Source organism: Pithys albifrons, chromosome 9 (genome assembly GCF_047495875.1).
Source record: "Pithys albifrons albifrons isolate INPA30051 chromosome 9, PitAlb_v1, whole genome shotgun sequence".
Taxonomy (NCBI): Eukaryota; Metazoa; Chordata; class Aves; order Passeriformes; family Thamnophilidae; genus Pithys; species Pithys albifrons.
In genome coordinates this window covers 15832530-15858249 of record NC_092466.1, presented here as the reverse complement: position 1 = coordinate 15858249, position 25720 = coordinate 15832530, and the positions used below count along the sequence as shown (strand labels likewise).

The following is a 25720-nucleotide window of genomic DNA, read 5'->3' as shown; positions in this document are numbered from 1 at the left end:
GACATTTAACTTCAGAAAAAAAATGCTTTCAACTTGAAAAGACTCAGCCATCTGATGATGCTGAAAGATGTAGAAAGGCTATTTCTAGAACCAAGACTGTTGGGCAGGAATATACTTACACATTTAAGGAGGTGAAGACACTGTTGAGATTGCATGGGGAGTATACTGACAATAAAAATGACAGTTTAAACTCGATGCCAGGTTGGAGATGTATTGGGAAAAGTGGATGAAGTATGAGGGATGTTTCCTGCATTTTGGTATATAGGACAGCTCTAGGAGAAAGTGTGCTTTGAAATGATCTGGGTATATATAGTAAGGAAGCAGATCTGTGTGTAGAATACAGTGTTAAAGTTAATAACTTGTAGTCAGTGGTGAAAAAAAGGATTTAGAAGGATTGGAAAGCCATTTATATCATGTAGTCAGTATATATGAATCTCTGGAGCTCAAACCAGTCCCCCTCTATAAATACATGCACAAAATCTGTATTTCATAAGCTAAATTCTGTATTTCATAAACTAACTCTCTCAACTTAGAATTTAGCATGAGGCTTCACACAACTTGAACTGATCAAACAACCTTTTCCCCCAAATTTATAAATCAATGCAAGTACTAAAAACTTTACAAAATGCTTGCTTTAAACATATAATTATTTTTCTCAGCTAATTCAAAGAGAATTGAAATGGGATGAAGAAGACTTTATATAAAGCAGAAGTCCTAGAACCTGTGGAAATAATAAATGTCAATCACTAGTAAACTTAAGATATATTATTTTCTAAAATTCAAGTCTTCTTTGAAGTTTCCTTTTTCTCTGCATTTGTGTTGGTCTATTGAAGTGCAAAATTAAAGAACAGGAAACCTCTCAATGACTAAATAAAGATGACGACACTGAAATGCATGTAACTGAAGTCTTGTGAAATGTACATAAACTCGCAGGGAGAAAAATCTCATAGTGAGAATCCAAAAGCAAATCTGAAAATATCCAAGAGCTCTCATCTCTATAGATAGTTCTATGTGGTGCTCACGGACATGCGTAAACTCAGCACAGGCACAAAGTGAAGTGAGGTGGGATGTAGAGAGAGCAGCAGGTTTTTACAGCTGTGAAGATTTTGATAAAGGGTAATAAATAATTAGGCACAAATTGGTGTTTATTTATTTCCCAAAGTAAAGCTTATGTTTGTGGTTTTCTTAGAAGAGAGAACATTTTATGCTTCTAGAACCTAGGAAAGCAGGTGGGTGAATTATCATGGGTTTATTTATGACTATGGTTAACAAACTTGGGCAAATTTGAGATGTTAGGGTGTTTTAACATTTCTCCCTTTTTGTCACTGCTTTCAGATACTCCTTCTGGATGGACACACTCAAATTCTCTTCTGCTATGACTGAGTGACATCTGACAGGCAATACATCAACGTGCTGCCAGGGGTTTTCCTCTGCAGACACTCACTTATTAAAGACCAAATCACTTAACAGAGGGTGAGTGGGCAGCCAAGCTGAATTCAGACATTTAAAAAGCATTTATTTTAAAGTTGTTCTTTTTTCATTTTATGCACGTTTTCCACATTCTGTCTACTTTTATCATTTCAAAAACATATTAAAATTGAGTGACTGAATCTGGTTTAAATATGTACAGTTCCTTTTCTTTTTTGTTATTATATATATGCTTTGAGGTGATTTATATATTTATTTTCATCTTAGCTACCAATATGTTGCATGATAAATTCAGACTTAAAAAAAACCCCAGAAATTAACTTTGGTCATAAAACCACAGAAATAGTCTCCTTTCTTCAATTTAAGGTAGCAGTTATTTGAGGCCTATATGCATGCTGCTAATTTACTTTTTCTTCTTTTCTTTCTGTCATTTACTAAGTTTGAATGGTATTCTGGTTATTAGATGGGGCAACTGGTACTCACTGTCTATCCTTATTAATTCATTATTGTTCTGACACATTTCTCTCTTTCTTTTTTTTTCCTTGTTGTATCCTCTTAGAGCTTTGAGAATATTTTTTCTGTGTTTTTCTTTACTTTTTCTTTCTTCTGCTGGAGTACCTTTTCATAAACTTCACCTACTTCTTTTTATACAGCTCCTTTCTCTTCTAGATATTGATGACCCTGTGCTGATTTAAAGGTAAACTGGCAGGAGAAATGAACGCAACACAAAAGAGATTATAAGTCAGAGCTACAATTTAATAACAATATTACAATAAATGCAATGGCACAAAGAGAAAAATTGTTTTTAATCCACAAAACCCCAGAAGTATAACCCAGCACCCTGGGGCACAAGCACAAAGGGGTTGGTTAGCCCCTGTGCTAAACCCTACGTGGTTCCCCCAAGTCCAAAGTGGAAAACCTGTTGGTGCAGCTGACAGTTGCAGTCTGGTGGAGAGTGGTGGTCACGGGCTGGTTGAAAGTGGTGGTCTCCTCCTATCAAGGTTTTGGTCCTCCTTTCAATCCAACAGGTGTCCCCTGAGGTCTTCCTACCCCAAGATATATAGCCGCAGGTCCAGGTGGGAGCACCCAGTCACTCCCCCAGAAGAATAAAAGATCAAAAGACTTGGAAATACCACTAGTACTCATATATTTGCTGAAAACCAAAAATAATAGTTATGCCTAGCTCTGCTTGCAGTTTCTTGGAAGGAAAAACAAGAGCTTTGTTGCCAGCAGGGAAGTACCAATGTAGTGTCTAAATATGATGACTAACAATACGATCAGCAGATTTTTAGGGCAGGGTGTTGCTTATGATTGGGACTGTGACAGTTTTGTTAAAGTTGCCAAGCAAACTGAATATTCTGTATAATTTGGTTTAGCTTGTTTAGAGCTGATATGGGTAAAGTATCCAGTACATGAAATAATTTGAGCAGAAAGAGCAACTGGTATTTTGTTAACAAGCACTTGGGTAATGAGCTACTTTTCAGGATATGTTCCTTTTTTTGCACTCACTTTTAGAGTTTATAAAGCCTGATTTTATTTTTAGTATGCTAAAGTGTCTTTGCAAAGTCAACTAAGTTAGTAATAGAATCTTTAATGATATCATGAGACACAGATATTGAAAGCATATTGAACTTACAGAATAAGACACTGCTAGCACGTCATACAGATACACTTAATAGATATTTTGCTAATGAATATGTAAGCTAGGTGGGCAGGTTTTGGTGTTTGAGAAGAGGTCATTGGTACCGCTCCTTTCAAATGATATGTCAGCGCTCATCATTCATGTTGCTTCTGTTATTCTGAGGCTGAGAGTGGGAACTTGTTAGTATGTTTTGCTGAAATTTTGTGGATTTTTAACAAGCGTGTTAACTTGTTTCATTTAGTGTGTAAAAATACAATTTCTCTTCAATAGCTGAGACTGTTTAGAAAAACAAACCTAATAAATTAACTAGAAAATTGATTCGCCTTTACAAACATATATGGGAACTTTTTTGGCCAGTTTCAATGAACATCATTACCTCTGTGTTACCAGTTTTGTAGAGATCATACAAATCCAGGCAATAAGTAATTAACAGGTTGCTCTGCAGATGTCATCTGAGCACTATGATCCCTGTATCACAAAAATTATGAATAGAGATGGGAAATGCTATGAAACGTTAACATGAATTGAGAATAAAACTGTCAACAGAGATAATGACAAAGTAGTAGTTGAGTTACAAACTAGCTAGATGGTTTTGTCTGTTGCACTTCAAAACAAAATAGCGTCAGGATTTCTGAGGAAATTGCATTAAAGTGGAAGAGGAACCAGCAGTAGAGATATGGTCTGATGCCAGAAGCAACAAAGAAATGAAAGGGACTTGTATTTGAGCTGAATGGTAGAGGTGACAGATGTGTTTACTGATGACTAAAAAAAAGGTAGAGATTAGTAAAAAAGTAGAGATACAGTAAAAAAGGTGGAAGAAGAAGAATCACATAGAATATTCTGAGTTGGAAGGGGCACCACAAGGATCACCAAGTCATACTATAAAGTGAGTGGCCCATGAAAGGATCAAGCCTGTGACCTTGGCATTATTAGCACCATGCTTTAACCAACTGAGCTACTCTCAAAGAGTTGCCTTACAGGTAATAGGCAGGTTTTGGGTGACGATGTCTGTGAATTTGGTATAAAGATAGCATAATGGTCCTCTGTGAGAAGAGGCTTACAAATATTTAAACCAAGACAAGGAATTAAGGCGAAGGAAAGGAACGTAACTCATTTTAATAGATAATGCATTTCATAAGTTTAAGGTTAAAGAGCAATACTTGTCTGCAGCAAGATTAAGCTAAAGGTCATCTCAGGTTTTTACGTAAATACTAAAAGCAGGGTTTTTTTCTTTTTCCAAGAATTGCATTAAAAATAATGGACGATGCACTCAGACAAATATTGTATAGTTCATTGCTTGTTTGTCTATTTCCTCAGAAGTCATCCAGGAGGTTTGCTCTACACAAAGGAAGTGTTTGGGGAATCTAAATTAAGCACTTGAACTTCAGCTATTGCAGAGAAACATGGAGATGTGGGGAGGACTTGGCCTACTGTGTTGTGAAAACTGTCAAGTCTGAGGTGATTGCAATGTGGAATGAGTGGGCCAAGGAGCTGAAAGCTGTAAAAAAAAAATTCTGGCACCTTTAATGCTTTTATGCTTTTGGTTATTTGTCTTTTTTAATGTCTGGACCCTCTCTCTGCCTTTCTTTCCAGAAAATAGAGTTGTCCTAATCTCTTGGATCAAGGTCCCTGTGTAGGAAATTCTGCTGCCTCTGGTCCCAGCCATTTAACATGTTCACTGTCTTTCTGGAGACCTTCACTATTTATCATCTTTTTCAGAGATTCTGGGGATGGTGGGGTAGGTACGTCTGCTGTCCCTTTTCCCAGGGCTGCCAGCTGCTCAGTGGTGACAAACGTTATGACATTAGAACTAAAAGCCCAAGGAAGATTCAACCTATTCCCACTAAGGCCAATGTCACACACCAAGTTTCTCGAAGCTGTGAGTCCCTTATATTGCTTAAACATAGAGAGTGATAAATTGTAATCTAAATACATACCCCTAAGCTCCCAAGTGAATACAGGCACGGATGACTTCAATATTGTTGAGACTGCTGATGGGATGACCTGCTTCCATTTAAAATATTTCAGATTATTTCATAGCAATTCTTTCTGTGGAAACAAGCTACTTGTACTTCTAATGCCTGTAAGTTTATACCCAGGCTCCCTGACTCTTTTTTATGACGGCTGTTTCTTTTCCCCATGCCAAAGCTGAGAAATTCTGTCCCTGGATTCCAGCGCTATCACCTCAGTTGGTCTGCTGTTTTCTGGAAATGGAGCTAACATGTCCCGGTGCTCATTCACTCTTGATCCCTCTCTGAGTTCCAAAGGCAGCATACCTCATCTACAAAACAGCAAATTCTTGACATATATGAAGTTTCATATTTTTGGACACAGGCAAACATACACACAACCTATGTAAATTTACAGCAAGATGACTGCAACTAATCTCTTACTGCCGCTAGGAAGATGGATATTTAAGACACATTTTGTTCCTCCAAATTTGCTCAGGATGCTCAGTTTTGTCTTGGGAGTAGAGTGGCACTCTGAGTTTTTTTGTTATTCTTAACTGCTGCTCAAGACATGTGGAAACTACATCCTGAGTTCTCTGGTTTCCTCTTTTTATTTGTGTTTTCAAGCTTCCTCCTCACACTGTCTGGAGCCTTATCTGAGTACAAATGCCTGCCTCCGGGCTACTTTTTTTTTCCTTATTTTGTTTTCTTATGGAAATGACTATGTCGCAGAAACCGCCTATAGCCTTTTGCTGGTTTGTGGATTGCAGGCAGGGGTTTGTCCAAAAGAAAGAGAATCAGCAGACAGAACCAAACTGCTCTGGAAAATCTGGATCTAACCCTCTGTTGAAGGGGAACTCTGCATCTTATGTCACATAAGGCTACAAAGTCCACCCTTTCCTTTAGGTTGTGACAGAGGGTGGGAAAAGTGTTTCATCACTGTCTCTTACACCTAAACTTAGTGGCTGCAGAATAGTGTGTAATGCTATTCACTGATCTTGTAGCTGTGAAAATACTATTCATGTATTTATCACTCCATCACTTAAAGTAGATTGTCTTCAACACAGAAATCTACTACACCTGAAAACATCCAAGTCATTCACAAAGCTACAGGGAATAGATAGCAACCCTTTCCCACAGGGCCCTTATGCTCCAGGTAACAACTTCCTCTTGTGCAAAACCAGCACTGTGTGTTTTTTTCATGATCCACTGACTAATAATGTATCATCCTTCCCCATAAAGGTTTCATTTGTCTCAGTTTGAAACTGAACTTCTTTAGGAAAAAAAAATCAAAACACAAAACCTATCACTGGCAGATTGATAGAAGGATCATATTGTGGTTTGTCAGGTACATACACAATTTTAAAGGACTTGAAATACACCAGCTTGGGCATTCTAAGAGGTGTTCAACATGGTGTGAAGTCATGTCTCTATTTCTCTAAGGGGGGGCCTGTATAGACCTTCTGCTTGTTAAATTTGGACTCCTCACTTCGTAGGTGAACTCTTTCATAAGCCCAGCTGACTCATCTTCTTGAGTTTCTACCTCTAGAGGCAGTGGGTCTGAGCACAGCATTTGAAAAATCAGTCCTAAATTCCAACTATTTTTTTAAACTACCGTTCAGTTAGGTTTAATTTATTTCATAATGTGGTATTTTTATATATATGGTTTATTTACTGTGACAATACTCTACTGGCAAGTATTCTTTACAGTTATCAGCATGTGACTGGTACATAAGCAGTGTTTTAATTTTATCAGTGAAAAAAAAATATTTCTTACTGATACATCCAAGCAGTTGATATTTACTACAGTGAGGACTTTTTAAGTTGCATTTATTAACTAAGCATTTTATCAACTGCACTCTTACTTTTTAAAAAATTGATGTTTCAAGGTGACTAACAAAATTACCTCTGCCGTGTTAAACCCTTTAAAAATGTTGTTGCAATATCATTGCAGGTAAGGTCAGTTCTCTCTTGTGCTTCTCAGGCCAATTTTTCTCAATAAGATGACAAACACTTCTTCTTGAGCTTTTGAACCAAAACTAATAGTAATTCAGAAAGAAACTATTCACTAAAGCCTTAATTATGTATATTGTTTTAATTTTTTTAAATTTTGATTAAGCTTTCCTGTTCCCAGAAAGATTATGTTATCAGGTGGAATAACATGGGCCAGGTTAACATTTATTTGTGAAGGAGAAAGAACTGGTCTTTGTGACAGGGCTGCAATAATGGAAGGGATTTGAAAGCCCATGTCCAGGTGTGATTCTCCAAGTCCTAGCACAAGATCCTGCTCTTCCTGCCTCCTTGTGGGGCAAGAACTCTGGAAGTTGGTGGTAGGTAGAACTTATTTGTCCAGCAGCAAAGAGAAAGCAAAAGTGACACCTCTGAAAGGAGAGCAGATTCTGGCACAGAGCATAGCAGCTGGCTGCAGGTGCTGGTAGCCTGTACTACAGTGGCTTCACCCTCTAGATGAGTAGCGGGGAATGAAGATGCTGGGAAGGAAGGTGGTGTTCACCGGTCTGAGAAGGAAGCAAAAGAGCCGTGGTGGTTGGCAACTTCCTTTGGAGTGGAAGGCTGACAAATCTGTAGGCAGGAGGTTGGGGGCACTTGTGGTGCCTGGGATGGGACCGAAAGTCAGAAACTATGGAGAAAAGTTGCTGAGACTCTTCTAGCACTGGCCTGTATTTCTTATTTGCATGGAGTCCATCAGGGATGAAAAGTGGTGGAGGGCAGGGTCCCTCCAGGCCTTCCAGGCAAGTAGTCTAAAATTGGCTCTTTCCTGATGTTCCCCAGGAGATGCTGCAAGAGATGTGAGCTCACTCTGTGGGTAGGTGCAAGAGATTACTTTTGAGCAGCTTTACAGTATTGTCAGCTTTACAGCACTGTCTCCTTTCATGATTTGGTTGGGGTTCTTTCCTGTGGGCTGGACGTCATATCTGAAAACAAGGAAGGTCATCTCTGCTCTGGGCAGTTCTTGTGTATGTCTCTCATGTGGAGGTTATCTCCTCAGTCTTTTGTCAATTAAGAAAAGCAAAACCCACCAACCCCACCCCACCCCCCTACCACAAACAACCTAACAAAAGACTTTCTCTCTGCAGCAACAATGCCATCTAGCCCCTGGCCCTGGCCCGGGATGCGGTCCTGCTCCAGAGCACGGAGCCAGGGGCCGCTCCCTCGTGTAGTCGCGGGCGCGCACCGCTGCCCCGGCCGGGCGTGACCCCCTGACCCGGCGGATAAGCCCGAGGTGCTGGTAACGCGGCAGCATTGAGGTAATCTGTTTGAGGAGAGCTGGACAGCCTGGACTGAGCCATGTAGAGTTAAACCCCTCCCACAGCCATGGACCACACAGCCCATTTTCATGAGCACCTCTCAGTAAGGCAGCTCGGAGCCGGCGGAGGCTGAGAGAGGAAGAGTGGGGGCAGCGAGGGAGGAGGGAGTGAGCATCGGCACTGATGGACGAGCCAAAGGGTAAGGACAGAAGCGAACCGCTGGTCTCCAAAGGCAGCGCTCACCCCCGACGAGGGTCGCGGGAGGGTGGCGAGGCTCGGAGGGGAACCCCCAGTGTGGCGGCATCCCGCAGCCGGCGCTTGGGGAAGGCTGAACATAAGCTCCTTCGGATGTGCCAGCCAGGCGGGAGCTGCGGCTGCGGCATCCCCGGGCGGCGCATCCCTCCCTCCGCGCCCGCGGAGCGCTGCCGGTGGTGGGCGAGGGCTCCGCGGCGGGGGCTTGCCGGGGTGGGCGCAGCCTTGCCGCAGTCCGCCCCCGGCTGACATCATCTTCCAGCCCCTGGCCTCCTGGTCGCTTGTGGAGGGACAATGCCCAGTTGTGACTTGGGTGCCCGGGTGGGGGCCCGCGGCTGCTTGAAGGGAGCCGGAGGTGCCCACAAGCTGGCGGGTCTCCGGGAGGTGCAGTGGGGCGGGCGGGAGCGGGGGCCCCGCGCCGGCGTCTGCCAGAAGTTTGCGGCGTCAGTGCGAGGGATTCCCTCCTCGCGGTGGAGAAGAGCCGACTGAGAGTCCCGGCTGCCGTCGGCGCCGCCCGCGGGGCCGGGGACGCTCTCCTAGGGCGAAGGGGACGGGGAGGGAACTGCAAAAACTCAGTGGAAGTGTTGGCTTTAGGAAACTGCCAGCCGTGGGAAGCAATATCTCTGAGGCTGGAAACAATGCTGTGGGGGGTACGAGGGGCTCTTGGTGCGTGGGCTCAGAAAGGAGGATTTGCCACTCGGCAGCCTGGTAGCCTTCTGGCCTTAACTGCAGTCCTGGAGATTGGAGGAGGGATCCGGCGATAGCTCTATTGCATCGTGATTTTTTAGAAGATACGTCTTGCACTAAGCTTTGCCTTTTATAATCAGCTGACATGGTGCACGTAGCAGCACTAGTCACACTTAACGTTTGTCAGGAACATTTCCTAGTTTAGTATCAGCTTTTGTCTATCTGGGTGCTTTACCCTCTGTTTACAGCGCCTTCTGCACTACGGTCCGTCTTTCTGTACTGCTGGCAGCACTGTGCTCTGCGGGGCTTTCAAACACAAAGCAGGAACTCAGACAAATAGGCAAGAAGCAGCAAACTGGAAAAATATCTGGGCGGAAAATTAGCCTTTAAATTGAGTGAGAAGTAGTTTTGATAGTTTCTTGTTCAGTACCAGGTGGAAGTCTCTAATTTATCATTGTTATGACAACAGGGAAACAAAACGTGTTATCCCCCCACCCCCCCCCCCCCCGAATAAACAAAATGGTAAACTAGACCTCTCCAAGGTTTTAACTTCATAGAATGTAATGACTGGCATTTGAGGAGAAGAAGCATTTTCTCAGTCTGACTTACATCAAAATTTAAAACAAAGTATGGCAGGAGGAGAAGTCTAGATCTTTAGTTTATGCAGTCATGAGTGAAGCTGAAAATATTTAGAGGTAATTTGCCTCTGCCAAGGAGGGAGATAAGAATAGCTTTGAAACCAGTCTTTTAAAAGAAAGCTTCATTCCAAAAATAAAATACAATGTGTGAACGGAGATTTCTTCTCTACTGAGTGAGGAACCACAGGGAACTTAGATAATGAGAACTGATTTAGCAAAGAGGATCAAATAAGCCTTCTTTTAGAAAGTGGAATTTTAAAGAGACTGAAGGAAAGTGAAGAAAACTGACAATGCTCAGGCCAATTGCAGAGGAGACAGTGATAGTGTCAGAATGGGCCAACCTGCAAAGTGCCCAGGTCTTGCAAGAGCCTAAAGAAAATAAGTGCAATAAATAGCAAGAAACTGCATTTCATGTGTGGGAGAAGAAAACACGACACTGGTTGTGAGAACTCCTCTAGCAGTATCTCTTACAGAGGCAGCAGTCAATGGGTTCAACACAGGGGAATCCAGGACAGGCGGTATCTATCAGGTATCAGGAAAGTTTCCAGCTTGAAATGAGGCACAAATGCACACCCAGGCCATGTCCTTTCATCAAAAAGGAATTATTAGAGAGTGTTTCAGTAAGAGATGTGTTTCCTGTGAGCCTTGTTCATGAGGAGCAGCAGTCCCGTGGTGAAAAGAAGAGCACTCTGGACTCTGAATCCCAAGGACCTGAGTTTGAGTCTCAGTGGGGACCATCCCCTGGTAGTTAAATTCCTCCCTGCGATCCAGTCCCCTCAGATCTCAGATGCTAAGCAAGGTCAGCCCCGGTAAGTACCGGGTGCTGTAGACAGTCCCGAGGACTTCGATGTCACTGTCCAAGCTTGCTTGGCCATGGCAGATGGACCTTAGGACTTAAACAGTGGGGCCAGTTCTGTGCATGCTGTGCCTCACCTAAAAAAGTCCACTGTGCTGGCTCGAAGGGCACATCCACGTGGGGAGAGCCCTTCCCAAAATCTTTGTTTGTGAAGTCTGGCCATACATACATACGTACATGTCCATGAGGACTGTAAAAACAGATTTCAAACTCTACTATTCAGTTTTAGGAAGCGTGATTTTAAATTTTGATGCTGTCATCTCTGCTTTGATATTTGAATTAATATGTTAACATGGCCAAAGAAGAAATTCTGTTTGGGATGCTACAGAGCAACAGGTTTCATCAGTGATCAGTGTGAATACCATCTTGGGCAGAAAGCATGACAGCCTGAAAAATACATGTTATTGAAAAATATATAGCTGTGCTTCAGTCTGGGGAAAGCATGATATGATCTCATGTATACAGCACTAGAAAATCAGTAGACCTTATAAAATATATTTATTTTAACACAGAAGGTACTAAAGTAGTAACTCTGATTTGGAGCGCTTTATACACATGATGAATTAATCACTGTCAGATGACCACTCTCTATGGGTTGTTCCACCATGCAAGTAATCAAACAAAATCTGATGGGGGAAAAAAGTAAAGGAATGTGAATAGAAAATCACAGATTTAAAGAAAACTTACTGACCAGCACTTCAAAATCAACAATGAGGATAACTTTGACTTGCTCATTCAGGCAGCGAAGGCAGCAAGTAGAAGTTATCACATGTATATGGAAAGGAAGTGGAGAAAGAGAAATTGGAGAACATCTGATGGAAAATACAGACTGTAAATTGGGGAAGATTATTTACGAAAATAAAGATGTCAGGGGAAAATCTAAATTTAGCAGGACCAAGCACAATTCAAAGGAAGCACTTTGTGTGTCTTAGGAACAAAATAATGTATATCTAGTAATTGTGTAATCATTATGGAGATGGACAGGGTAAGATTTTAATGATGATGCAGGAAAAAAAAATCAGAAAAGTGTTGGTTAAATACTTTTTCAAATTTGAGGGGAAGAAAATTAATTCTCATATGAAGGAATATTTCATGGATGTATTATAACTACCTAGCTTGTTTTGTAGATTAACATTTTGGGGGGCAATGAAGTTTCACAACAATTTGAAATTAAATATGCATTGAAAAGGAAATTACTCATCCCAAATGGAAGCAAACTTGCTTTCATATAGTCCCCTCAAAGGGAGCATATTAATCTGCATCCTAGAATGGAGATAGTCCCACCTTTAAGAGTCTGCAAGAACTTCAAGGATTATGTTTCTTTTGGGTTTGGAACTTGGCTAGAGAATGCATTTGTAAGAAGGGGTGGTGGGAAGGATTTAAAGTGCTGGTAGGTCTTTTAATTTGTCTTTGCTTACATGAAGGCTCTTCTGTTTACACAGTAAGTCAGCTGACTGAAAAAAATAGATGTCACACGAGCACTGGTGTGATTCCCATTTGGGAAAACAGGTTGTGCATTTTGTCTAATGCATGTTATCACTCATCGAAGTTCTAGAAAAAAATAAGTATTCTTAAAAATGTAGTGACCATTAAATAAATCTTGGCTCTAAGTTAAGGGACTTCTAAAGCCTGACTTCTCCAATAGTTAGGAACTACTATACAAAACAGGAACTGGAAGAACTAACTTCCCTGGTTGCTTTTTTTATAGCCATGAGTTGGATTATAAGTGTACGTCTGGGAAGGCACTGGTCCTTTATTTTCCAAATAATTATTTGCACTTGTTCTATTTTTCATAGATTACCAATCGTGGTTGGAAGCAGTAAATATGAATATCTTCCATGTTTAAACTTCTTCATAATAGATGAATTTCCCATGTTGTTCTGATTACAAAAGTCTCTCTATGGCTCTCTAGCAAAAAATGAGCTAGTGTATTAAGACCTGATTAGCAACAGACCTCAAAAATATTTATCAAAGGAAATAATCACTAAACAGCTGTGTTTTCAGAGGTATTCTGCAAGAGACCCAATGGCATTAGACATTTTCAATAATGATCTAAAAAGTATAAAATCATTGCTGATTTACAGATGGAGTTTGTCAATGCTAGGAAGACCAGTACAAATACCAATTAAGTCAAAGGAAAAAGTCTAAAGAAGCCAAGAGTGGTTGGAAACATAAAGAGCAAATAAAAGGCTTCAAGCCAAGCTTGTAAAAGCACAGCCAATGTGACTTTGGGAGGAAAATTGGACATTCAAACTCTGAATAGACCAGAAAGAATTCCTGACAATGTTGTCCAGAAATAAATACACAAAGGTGTGTGTGTGTATGTCTATAAATACACATATATGTATCTGGGATAGCCATAACTCACAGTTTTTAGTGCCCAGCTGCATTGCCATAGGAGAAAGTTGTCCTCTAGTCAACCTTATTGTAACCACTGCAGTAAGTTTCTTGTTTGCCTCTTGACTTATACTTACCAGAAGCATATAGAAAACCTTCAAGGAATTCCAGAGGAGAAAGAATAAATTTAAGAGGCTGGGCACCCGAAAATTGAAGGTTTACAGAAGCTACAATAATTTACAATCTTTTTGGTTTTTCATAAGTTGCAAAAACAGCTTAGTATAGTTCAAAAGTATGACTTTTGGTCACACTCCTTTTCCTAAGACATCTTTACACCTCTGCTAAAAGAGAACTGAAAAGGCACCTGTCCTTCCCTAGCCTTGTTCTTTTTATTCTGCAGTAACTTTCAGCTTGTCTAACTTGAAAACCAACACTAGCCCAAGTTAGAGAACAGAAGGAGGGTAAGTATAAAAGTCACTTGGATGAAATTTATTGCAGGGGTGTGGGGGATGGGGAGGTGGAATCTTCACTGCAACACAAGGAAAGACACAAAACTGCCCTGTGCTCTGAAACAGTGCTACATTAGCAGCACAAATCAAGAAATGAGGGAAAAAGTGTGAGACCAGATGGAAGGGAACAGAGTTGGCTAAGTGCACACTGAACAAATTCATCTGCTCACATCCTCTCGTGCATTTGCTGCCCCCAAATGTGGAAAATGCTGGAAGGATCTGTTTCTCAGCCTGCTCTTTGGGCTCCTTATCCCTCTGTCCCTACTGCTGCGCTGGCTGTTCACACTCAGGGGTGATGCAGGCAGTGTAATGGTCATTGCTGTCACTACTCTGTTGGTGCTTAGCTATCACCAGCAGTGCTTACAACTATGCCTGTTATAGTTCTTGTCTGAACCCTTTGGGGCCCATATTTGTCCCTTCTAGCTTGGGAAGAGCTTTCTTTGGGGATCTGCAGAGCTGCTTCACTGTCTGCCTTCACATTGCCTTTCACATTCGCCTTGTGATGTCAACACAGGAATTAAGTTTCTGATATGAGAAGACATGCATCCCATCAGTCTGACCCACCAGTCTGGCCCATGCTGTCCCATGTTCCCTTGTGACCTTCATCCAGCTGTATGGTACATCTCTTCTGACTGAAAAGTAACCCTTTTGTGGTAGCTGAAGAATTTACAGGATGGGACTTGCACCTTTGAGCAAACACTTTTATTTTGCTTAAGTAGAAGTTAAAGGCTCTTAGCTTGATTTGTATTTTCCCCTTTGTTTCTTATCCTCCTGAGAGTCTTGGCCCTGATCACCTATGATGGTGAATGCCAGATCATTCTTAAAGGAGAGGATGCAAAGAAAGTGGACCTATTTTTACAATGGAATGAGAGTTAGCTTGTGTTTTCATTAACTATCTGCAATCTTTAAGACAAAACTCAAACCATCACTGGCCTTTGAGCTCCGTGTGCTGGCTGGAAAAGGTGAGTCAGCAGTTCGGGAGGCAGAAACCACTACAACCCCTCAGCTGGTTCACAGCACTGTCACAGTCTTGAATGCAAGACGGTGGAACGGCCGCCTCAGCTGCTGTGGTTTCTAACGTTCACCAGAAGAGACACTGCAGCTGGGGGCAGGGAAGGCAGAAGCCTCTGCACCTTTCTCCCTGGCTTGTTGCAAGAAAAAGTTGGCACCTCCAAAAGTGAGGGACAGAGGGAATTTGGAGACCCTCCAATACAGCTGATGGGATGGAAACATCCAGAGTGCATGGCCGAGCCCAGAGAGAAGGCATGCAGCAAGGCAGGAGATGGAGCTCTGATGTGGGTTGCGGGTTTGGTGGTGGGGACAGGTTAACAGAGTGACATTTGTTACTCTGCTGAAAACTGTTCCTCCCTGCTACCTGATCTTTGCCAGAATGGGAGGAGGTGGCTCTTGCCAGGGAGAACATCTGCTCTTGGACACAATCAGCCCTTGGCTGCTCACTCCAGCTGCTTTATGGGAAATGAACTAGAAATCTACAATTTTATCTTGCATTGAATGTGCCCAGTAAGTTAATCCAAAACTTCTATATGTTTAGTTCCACTTTCCTGAAATAATACTGGATGCTTACTGTTTATCAGCTTTGAGACTGCAATAACTATGAAAACAGGGGAAGCTGAAAAGAACTTCATTATGGTAAAGCTAGTGGTCGGGCTCTTGTTTACACAACTTAGAAATAGTGTTGTGACTAAGAGTATGAAAGTCATGCAGAAAAAGTAAAAGAATGTTACAGCATTGTTGTTTAGAATGTATTCTGTCATTAATCAAAGAGAATTAGGACCTTATTTGAAAGGTAGAGCTATGGCATAAGACAGAGGTACGATAGTCGTTTTTGTGGCAGAGCAAACAGAGGAGTTAAGCAGACTGTGAAGCTAAACGCTTGCACTTCATCTTAAAATAGTGGTTTACAATGGAGCCTGGCCCCACACTATGAACTCCTTGTTAAAGACAGTAATTTTACAGTTGCTTTTTAGGTTACAAAGCATATCTCAGCTACAGAGACTAGTAATTTCTCTACCGATTTAAGGACCTTCCAGTGTTGTGGCCTCTTGGTTTCCAAGAATGCTAGCTGGATCTCATAGGCCGTGCTGGAAATCGATGTAAATAGGGATTTGGAGTACCTCTTCTGTCCCTTTATTTTTCAGGGGATGGTAACTATAAATTTACACATCTTGGGAACCTTTGGTGTGGCACAGCAGTTCGTCTTCAGGTTTACTAGCATCTTTATAATGTAGCCATGAATTCTTTTAACTCTGCTTGTTTCTCCTTCCTCCATCCCTGAAGTCAGACTGCAGAAGGCAGACACAGGGAAGGTCTTTTTTTCTCCACAGGACTCTACTGCCTGTGTTTCTCTTTTTCACCTTGTTACTCCTAAACTAAACGACATTTTCAATTTTTATCCCCTGTTTTTAAAGTTGTAGCTGAACTGAGTAGATACTGTAGCATGAGTCATGTGTGTACTTTACTAGACCATTAATCTCCAAATTAGTTGTTAGTCTGGCAGAACATCAAAGAATATATCAAAATGATGGAAGATGAATTTAAGAGTAGTTGCAGCTAAAGCATGCTGCTCTTTCCCTGGACCCTGGGAATTCTGCCTTTCTGCAGGAAGGAGCGTGCTGTGAGCCCTGGTACATGAGAGTTGCCCAGACAAGTGGATGAGGTGATCTACAGGACAGAGCACCAGGCATGTGCTATTCTCTTATGCTTTTTCATTGCCTGGGGAAATAGGACTAATGGTGCTCACCTCTGTAAAATCCTTGGCAATATGAGTGAAAAGCACTGTGACAAATTTAAATGTTACAATTTGTTATTAGGGAAAGGCTGAATTCCAGCAGACAGAAGTATGATGGTGGGCTTCAGCATTACCTTTTTGGTATTAGTTTCCCATATTTTGTGGACAGACAGCACTGCTGAGAGCTGGAGTCAGCTGAGAAAGCCACAGAGTCAACGGAAGCCTGGGAATAGTGGGAAAGTAGTGACAGAGTCCCAGTCTTGCTTGGTGCCTCTGTGCTGGGAGAAGGCTGGACTGTGACATGAGCATGAGAAAATGTGTGTGCACAAAAGCCTCCTTGTGAGTGTTGTGGTTCTGCTATGGGGTAACTGCAGCTATCCTGTCTCACAGAAACTTTGTGGGAGAAGCTGAGGTTAATGCCAGCCTTGGCCTGAGAGCCTGGGTATAGGAATGCTACCAGGTCTCTCAGACACTGGTGACAATGGTGTCACCCTGTACTGTCACAGGTAGCTGCTCGGCACATGACAGACTGAAGACAGCTCCAGCTCTTAACTTTGTCAGTGAGATCTTAGGTGTAAACTACTAAAAATCCTTCATGCCGAGTCTGGTGTGGCACCCGAGGACCAGCTACATTGTTCCTCTTCAGGATTTCAACATCCTTTCACTTCCAGGAGACTGTCTCTGGTGATGTGCTCATGCGTACTGTGCCACAAGCTCTGAGCTTCATGGTTACCCACAGCAGCGCTAAAACCTACTCACTTTGCTGTTGCTATAACCTAACCAAACCAAGGAAAACTTTTCCCAGCCGTCATGATGGCCTGTGAAGTGAAGGTTCTGGCACACCATGCATAAGGTAGGCATGCAGCTAGACAAGCAGAAATACTGCAGTGGGCCTGAAGGAAATGTGAATGGAAATGTGTGTGCATGTGTGTGTGTGAAGCGACAGATCAAGGGTTAAAAGAATGGTCTGTATTGATAAGCAAGGACATGACCAACTGCAGTAAAACTGGGTAAATGCTGAAAAATGCATGTGTGACAAGTCTGGCAGCCTGCACCCTGATAACCTCACATGGATGGCTTGACAGAAAAGGCATGGGTGCTGATAAAGCCTCTGTGCAGATGACTCCTTGGGGAAGAAGACTGCTCCAGTAACAGAAGGGTCACAGTAAGCTCGCAGCCCTCTGTGTGTGGGTTTTCCTCCTCTCTCAGTAGGAAGACAGACAGTGGGAGCTGAAGTACCCAAAATGAGGGGGACAAAAAGGCACTGAGCAGCCATCTGTCCCAGGTAAATGAGATTTCAAGGCAAAGGGATCACACTGTAGAAACCATTAGCTCCTGAAGATGGCAAAAGACCTGCTCAAGAATTTGTAGCTTGCCTGTGAAGAGGAACCCAAGAGGTGCAGTGAGGACTTGCCGTCTGGCACGCTTGCTCTCAGCTCACACAGGATCCTGCCAGAGCCCCTGGGTGAGCTTGGTACCTGTGAGTACGGGGTGAGTGAGCGTGGGTGAGAAAATTAGTGTGACTGAAACAGTTTTTCAAAACATCATCTTCCTGTTTCATAAGGTCTCACATTGTTCTGCTTTAATTTGCTGTATCACAGTTACATTAAACGAAGCTATTCTTAAAGTTTTCACATCTTTTTCTCTTTTGTAACTGGTAAGCCAATCACAGTTTAAGAAGCTTCTGGTTTTTGAGTGTGATGAATGGTGCAAAAATATAATGAGGTCTAAATTAATCTGTAAGAGGTTCTAAAGGCTAAAAACATACTGGATGAAAATATCAGTCAAAACAGGAGGGCAAGGAAAGTTGTCTGCTGCTTTCAGTGATGTGAAGTGCAAAGCTGAAAGTACTCAAAAGCCTTTTGCCTTCACCGTTCCCACCCAAAGTAAGCTGCCTTCCCCTGTGTGTAAAGGATGAGGAGGTTGTGACCCAGGAAAAGACCCACTGCTGAGAGTCATCTGAATAAGGGTGCAATAGGAGTCCAGCCAGTTTATAAACAGACTTTAAAGCTAGGGCTCCTACATCTGCCCCATAGAGTTACTGTACAGCTCCTATTTCTCCTTCAGCCTCTAGCCTTCATTTCGATACTCCACATCTCTTTAAATAAGCCCCCATCTCTTTGGGATCAAATCCTGCTTTCAATTAGTGGTGTTGTCCTTACAAGTATCTGAATTTGGAGTTATTTTTCTCTTGTTTGTCTTTTTCTGAGTTTTATTGTTTCCTGTGTAAGACAGTGGTTTCCATAGATATTTTGGATGTTATTTTATGTATCCTCCCTGGACATACAGTTCCTCACAATAATTACAGACAATTTGCCACTTCTGCTTGAGGCCTTGGCTCCTTCATCCATATCACTGCTATACTGAGTATTTTAATACTGTTGTTCTAACATTTCATCTTGATTAAATTATTGCCTTGTGCTCATTATACAGCTTTCAATCCACATGATGGAACTTCTATCCAGCCAGTTTTAAATGCAAAAACAGTGCATTGCATGTCTTATTTAGAATTTTGTCCTGATAATTGTTGGAAACTTTAGCTCAGCTTTTCTCTGCTATGGCTAACTGTTAAACAAAACAGTGTTTTGTTATTCTTGTTCTCCTTTCCCCCCATGAGAAATGTTATCAAAGGACAAAGTCTGGGAAAGTATTCAAGATTGGTATGCTCCTATATGAGTGCTCAGCTAGCACTGACTGCTCTTCTTTCAGATGGCTTTTGCGTGAGTTTTCTGTTGTTATCCTTTCTCCACCTTGTCCCAGAGGGAAGCATGTATTCTGGATTGCAGAGGTAGATGCTAACATGAGTCACTGATTGGTATTTAGTGGTGAGAAATTTGACCACTATCAGTCTCCTTGAATCCTAGCAGAAGCCAAGAAAAACTGGATGTGTCAGAAGTTAATGCTTTCTTCTTTGGGTCAATTCTGCTCTTATCAGGCTATTTACTGCACAACTAGAACTGTTCTGCTGATTCAGCATCACAAGAAGTGATGCCAGGGCAGCTTCAGGCCACATTTAAGGAATTTCAAAGGAGACCATTAGAGTCACAAGTTTTCTTGTTAGCTGATTTATAAATGGATTTGGGTTTTTTCTTGCTCGTTTGTCCAGGAGATGTTAATAAATAACCTTTTCCATGTCCCTGCTCCAGCAGATGTGAGGAAAATGTGTGCTCATGTCAACTTGCTGCAAGCTCTGCAGCTGGGTCGGAGACCCTGTGGCTGGAAGGTGGGATCCAGATTGAGTTTGGGACTTTCTGCCCCAAATCAGAGGGAGAATAGTGCTGAAAGAGGCTGGGAAACACAGTGGCAGGAGGGAAGCAGCAGACCTGCAGCTGCTTTTTGCATGGGCCCAGAGTCCTGGCCAGTCCTGCTGCTGGGTGGCTGAGTTCATCTTAGCAGAGCCAGCTGGTGGCCCTTTTCTGTGCTATAGATTTGTCCTCTTTCCTGTAGCAGCCATGTCACAAACTTGTTGCTTCATCAGCTGAAGTAACCTCTGTTTTGTTAGCTTTGACAGTGGAGAGTGTTGATTTCTCTGTCCCAGTAAGCATCTTTGGACTCACAGGCTAGTGCATAGAAACCTGGACGGAGTGTTACAGAAGAGCATTGGACTTCTCTGCTTGCATCTCCTTGCTGGGAACTGAGAGCAGCTGGTGCTCTCACTGCTTTGGGAGAAATGCAGTGAGAAGTCAGAGCTGTGATGTCCATTTGCCAGGCCCAGTCCTGGGCCCAGTCTCTGCAGATCCCTGGGGGCTGTTCAGTCACCCAGAGGTGATGGCGGTTTGATGCTTCCACTGCAGCCCCTTGCACATAATGTGTGCAGACAGGACAGCCAACCCTGAGAGGAGCTTGGCTGGTTAGAGCCTGGTGCTAATAACACCGAGGTTGTGGGTTCAATCCCTCCATGAGCCATTCACTTAAGAGTTGGACTTTGATTATCCTTGTGAGTCCCTTCTAACTCAGAATATTCTGTTATTAGGCTTGTGCAGTTGTCAGAAGGATTGCCTACTGTGACTGTTCCTCTGTGCCCATGCTGCCTAATCCAAGATATTTCGTGTCTGTATTTTGTAATATTTGAGGCAAGAACAGTGGGAGGAGAGGCAGGGAAGATTAATGAAGACATAGAAATTGAAAGGCAAACTATGGCTTGATTACAAATGGGTTTCTTTTCCTGAGCCTAATTCTTCCCTCAGGACTCACTGCACGCATGTCCCAGTAATAAGTAATCTGAACTTTAGAGATTTCCTGTGCCAGCCAATGCATCCAGCAAAACTCCTTTGCTGTTTTGTTACACATTGGCATGAGGCTCCAGCCTTTTCAAAGTGCTATTCTGACTAAGAAAATTTAGATTCATATTTACCTTATTACATTTGTAACACCCAAGAAGTATTTCTCCTCTTATGCTCAGGAACTTTATCAAGGGCTATGACCTGCAACAGGCTTTGATCCCATGTTCCTTCCCGTTGGTTGTCACTAGAAATGCCACAGGATAATTTGTTTCCTGCTATTTGAAATGGAAATTGCAGCAGCATGAGGAACAGAGCATGATATTCATGCCAAATATCATGAGCTGAATTCTCATGGTTTGTGGGAAGCCCAGTTATTAAAGCTGACCTCTGAGAAATCAGTATATTTTTCCACAAGGCCTGAACAGTGGATATGCTCCTCAGCAGGAGATGGAAACTATTCCAGCTGTTCCCTGTCCTTTGCTCTGCAATGAGGAATGGAGATAGCAGTGCTGACAGCCGGAGGTAAAGGGGCAAGTTGGGAAGTGTTTAAGCAGAGTGCTGTCTTTTTTATATGTGGAGTCCTAACCCTGGGTTACTGAAAGGAGGAAGCAGGGCTGCTACCCTGCCAGGACAGCAAGGGGCCTTTGCTTCATCTGCTAGGATTAGTTGCAAAGGGAAGGTGCCTACAGTTCTCTCTGCTGCAAATGGGTGTTATGCATGTTAAGGGAGGAAAAACTCATTGAGTATCTTGCAGGATTGAGATACGCTCTTCAAAGAGAGCAGATACCTGTGCTGGAAATCACATTGTTAAGGGGTGGCACAACCTCCATGTAGGCAAAATCCCAGGCACAGATAAACACTGCAGATTATGCACTTGGTGTGCATGGCTGCTGCAGAATGGGCATCATCATCCACCAGGGGCTTTGCCAGTGGCTCTGCTGATGCTGCACCAGCTTGTAACAGAGTTTGTGTTTCTATGATCAGTCTCCGATTGTTTTTGGTCCTGGATGGGAAGTGAAACTTCAGGAGAAAAGCTGGTTGCTTTGCCATGCAGAAATGCTAGGGAAGCTCGGGTTCCTTCTGGCTGCAGCAGCACAGGCAGTGGCTTTGCTTGCTCACATATGGCACTTCGGGCAGCTGTGTTGTTTTCTTTGGAAACCAGGGAAGTGACCCCCTGAAAGTGGTAGCCTTGTTCAACACACAAGGTGATTCCAGGAATCTGCAGTTCAGAAAAATGAGTTGTGTTGAGAGGCTTGATGGCCTCAGCCCCTCCAAGGCAGGAAAGGTCATCAGTGGAGACGGCATACCAGGAAATTGGTGGCTTCTAGGAATTGTATTTTGACACCACTGTAAGCACTGGGTGAGGAGGGATTTGAATCTGTTTTCTCTGAGGTTCTTCTCCCTGTCGGAACCACCTGTGGAGTGTAGCAGTATTTACAGTGCTCAGGACTTTATCTTCTCCAGGAAGTTTCTGAACTTGCCGGCCCAGTGGAGATATTTAAGTAGGGGGAAGGGGATGTTCTGAAAGCAACAATAATTAAATAGTTGTACGCAATAGCTGCCTGGGGCTGAACTGGGAGCATGTGACCAAAGCAGGTGAAGGTTAGTGCCCATTACCAGCCAGAATGCTGGAGACAGAGAAGGGCGTGACAGGGAAGCTGATATGATGGTGGATTTTAGTGAAAGACAGGATAATTCCTCAAAAATAAGGCTGATCATTTAATAATTTGTAATGCATCACTTCCAGCTCAAGAGAAATGTATGTTGGCCCCAGTCTCTACAGAAAAAAGAGACATTGCTGTGAGAACTTTGAATTATTATAAAAGTAATCCACACTTAAGTCTGTGTCAACAATGTCTAGTAGCTCTGAAGTGTTTTCACAAAATAAAAAATAGTGAGCTGAATCAGAAGAGTATTTTAAAAGGGCAAATAGGAATGCTAATCAGAAAGAGCCTATTCACTTCTTATTCTATTTCACAAAAGCTATAATCCAACTGTTGAAAGTTAGATTAATTTGAAAAATAATAAAATTTCTTAAAGATACATATTTAGAGGCAAAAAGTGGAAGCTAAAATTAGTGCAAATTTAAAGCTGGAAAGTGTAAGGGACAGTCAAAAAAGCATAAGGAAAAAATCATGGCCAGAGATTTAAGAAGAGCAAAGAAGAATGTAAGGGATCTTGAGCACAAAAGGAAGCCTGGCAGCACCATTGGCCCCTTGCCAGTCAGTGTATTAGAATTGTCAATAATGACGAAGCTGAAAAGGGATCAGTGCTTTGTTTCCTTCCCCCATCTCAAAAGACAAACAAATGCCTTCACAGCATGTGTTAGTCACATATATTCAAGCAATAACTTAGCTGATAAGTCGAGGAGGAGGGGAAGCCATCTTGAGCTCACTGGATATTTTCTGATGAAACTTCAAGCTTTATGGGTAATGGCAGTAAATCTTCTCAAGTTAAAATACAGCTTTGATGGGCTGGTAGCAAATTAATATGAGAAGTTTCCTGACAGGAGATTGATATAACTGATAACAGTTTTCTTTCTGATTTGAAAAACCTCTTCGAATTAGCATCCTAAATAAATGAGTACAAGTAGGGTACAGGCTTAGAAGTCCAGTAAACACCATCTAAATATGAAAAATAACTGTCTAAAGGTCATTGTGTCAGTGGTATCCTGCCACTTCCTGGTTGTATATTGAGTATCTGTGTCTGACTGCTGTGATGTAAGCCAGAATATATTCCTATGGAGAGACTATTTATTAAGCAGGCATTGGGAAAGCTTGGTGAGGTCACTGTGTAATAGCACAGAGATGGGCTGTGATGCCAAGGTGGGAGGCAGTGTGAGTGCCTTGCAGAGAGCCAGGGAGGCTGAGCACCACACCCAGCACTGTAGGGCGCTGTGGGAAGGTCTGTGACAGGCGAACCTGCTTTGTGCACAGAGTGAATGGGGGATTTGTTGGTCCGGGTAGCTGGGGCTCATGCCCAGAACCCCCCAGACATTGCTTTTCCAGCAGTAAACGAGCACCACAGGGCTGGTGTAAGCAGGGCTGTGGGACTGCCCTGAGCACAAAGCCCCTCTGTGCTGTGGGCAACTGCAGAAGGGAGAGAAGGGCCTGTGTGCTGCCCACTCCTTTGTCTGTCTCTTGATGCCATTGCTCGGCTTTTGCTGCCTCTAGCACCCCACCATCTCTCCGGGATTTTCATGTGCTTTTCTTTCTTCCAGAAAAACATGGGTCTTCCAGTGTGTCTTGTGCAATTTCTCAGGGTCGTATCCTAGTCACAACATTAAAAGCAGCAAAAGGATGAGTTGCTCCCACACCAAGCAATGTTGTGTATATGACTAGCATTTAGCAGGGTAGTTGCCATGGCTGAATTATGTCTGAATGCAACCTGGAGCTTTGTTGGGGAAAGGAGAGAGCACATTTATTCAGCTGCATCTGTATCCCACAAGGAGACCATGAGACCATATGCATTGCATTGGTCTTTGCTAACACCATAGCTTACGGGTTCCTCACACTGTTTTTGCTGACTCCCTGCCTTCTGAACCAAGGAAATGGAGCCACCCCTGCCCTGAGGCTGCATCAGCTACAACACTGCTGGCAGACAGAGATGTCATTTGAAGATAATTAATTGTGCTTCCTTTTTTCCCAAACTCAACAATCCAGTTCCTTCAACCTTTCTTCATAGGTCAAACTTTTAGGCTACTGATCTTTCTTCTTGTTCTCCTCTGGAGTTTCTCCAAGTGGTCTACATCTTTCCTCAAAGGCAGTATCTGAAATTGGTCATAGAACATCATGGGAGGCTTTACCAACTTTAGATGGAAGAAAGGATTACTATAAACTGCTATCACTGCAATAATGTTGTTGCTGGAAGAACTACTTAACAGATTGTTCACCACACTGTCTTTGGGTGATGGCTGTTATCTAAACATCATATTTGCTCTTTTCCTTAAGAGAGTTAGATGTTTTCACCAGGCTCTCCCCTATTTGTCAAATCTGTTTTCAATTCCAGTCCTGTGTGTCAGTGTGCTTTGCTCCCACCTTGGTGTTGTCTCAGAGACAGGCACACTCTTCCAGCTCACTAGTGCACAGGTATGTGTGTACATGAGACAGATTAGTTCAAGCACTCTAACCGGCAGAGTAGCCTAGATTCATAGAAGTCTGCTCGGATTTGAAACATGTAGGGCTGCATTATTTCAGTATCAAATGTCTCTGAAAGACAGCATCCAAAAAACCTGTTACATTGTTTGGATCATCAGTTTCACTGACACTTCAGTGTTTGTACTTCAGCACTTAAAAGTATTTAATCTGGAGAAACATAATCCAGTAAATGTGTATTTATTATTCTAAATAGTGCTATTAGGTGGGTCAGAGATCACACAAGTATTTAGGCCACAACCTTTGCTATATGAATAATTAGAACTTGGAGCAGGGGACTCCCACACTGTTCCATATAACAGCTGTAAAAATACTGATCTGGATCTTAATTTCAACATGTTTGGTGTCTTGCCCAGATATTTTGAAATAACCCCTCTTAAACCAAAGCCATTTACTTACTGTGTATGTTCTTGTATGTATGTATATTCTAAGAAAAACCTGAGCATCTTCACAGCATGACGTGTTGGCCTAAAACAGGTGGTTTACATTACTTTGCAGCAAAATCTTCGTAGATAACTTGGATAAAAACATGGTTAAATGAAAAAGGCAGATGAAGTAAGAAGTCAGCTGGGGACAGGAAATTTTATATAAGGGTTGATAAATGAAGCAGTGTGGCTCTTCTGAGTGTTTATGGTCTCAGATGTTTGGTAATGGTGAATCTGAAGACAAGAGAGCCTTTTGAGCAATGTGCATCAAAACCTGATGCAAGTTCAGCAACCTCACAGAGTAACTGGTGAGGTTTTCAGGCAATTCAGCCTAAAAAGCTTCATGTTTACTAAACTCTCATTTTCACTCACCAGGAGGATAATGTCTCTGTCTCCACTCTGAACAGCAGCACTGACTGCTCCCATGCCCTTCCCCTGCCATCACTGCTGGCAGAACTACATAGACAGGAACTCTTGCAGTTAGTAAATGAACACAGACTGCATTACCAGAGCCCCTCTCTGCTGAGTGGGGTTGCATAGGAGAGGTGCTGGGTTGATTTAACTTGGGCCATGATGGTAGATGATCATGTTTCTGAGGCAGTACA

At 42.6% G+C, this 25720-nt stretch overlaps 1 protein-coding gene across 1 annotated transcript in view; it reads left to right on the top strand.

The window, feature by feature from the left end:
* The first annotated feature begins 8294 nt into the window (after positions 1-8294).
* ENTPD1 (ectonucleoside triphosphate diphosphohydrolase 1) overlaps positions 8295-25720 on the top strand; it is a 30885-nt gene continuing 13459 nt past the window's right edge. Inside the window, exon 1 of the mRNA XM_071563888.1 lies at positions 8295-8484. Coding sequence (XP_071419989.1) covers positions 8469-8484 — 16 coding nt within the window. The 5' untranslated portion in view covers positions 8295-8468. The remainder of the gene's footprint in view (positions 8485-25720) is intronic.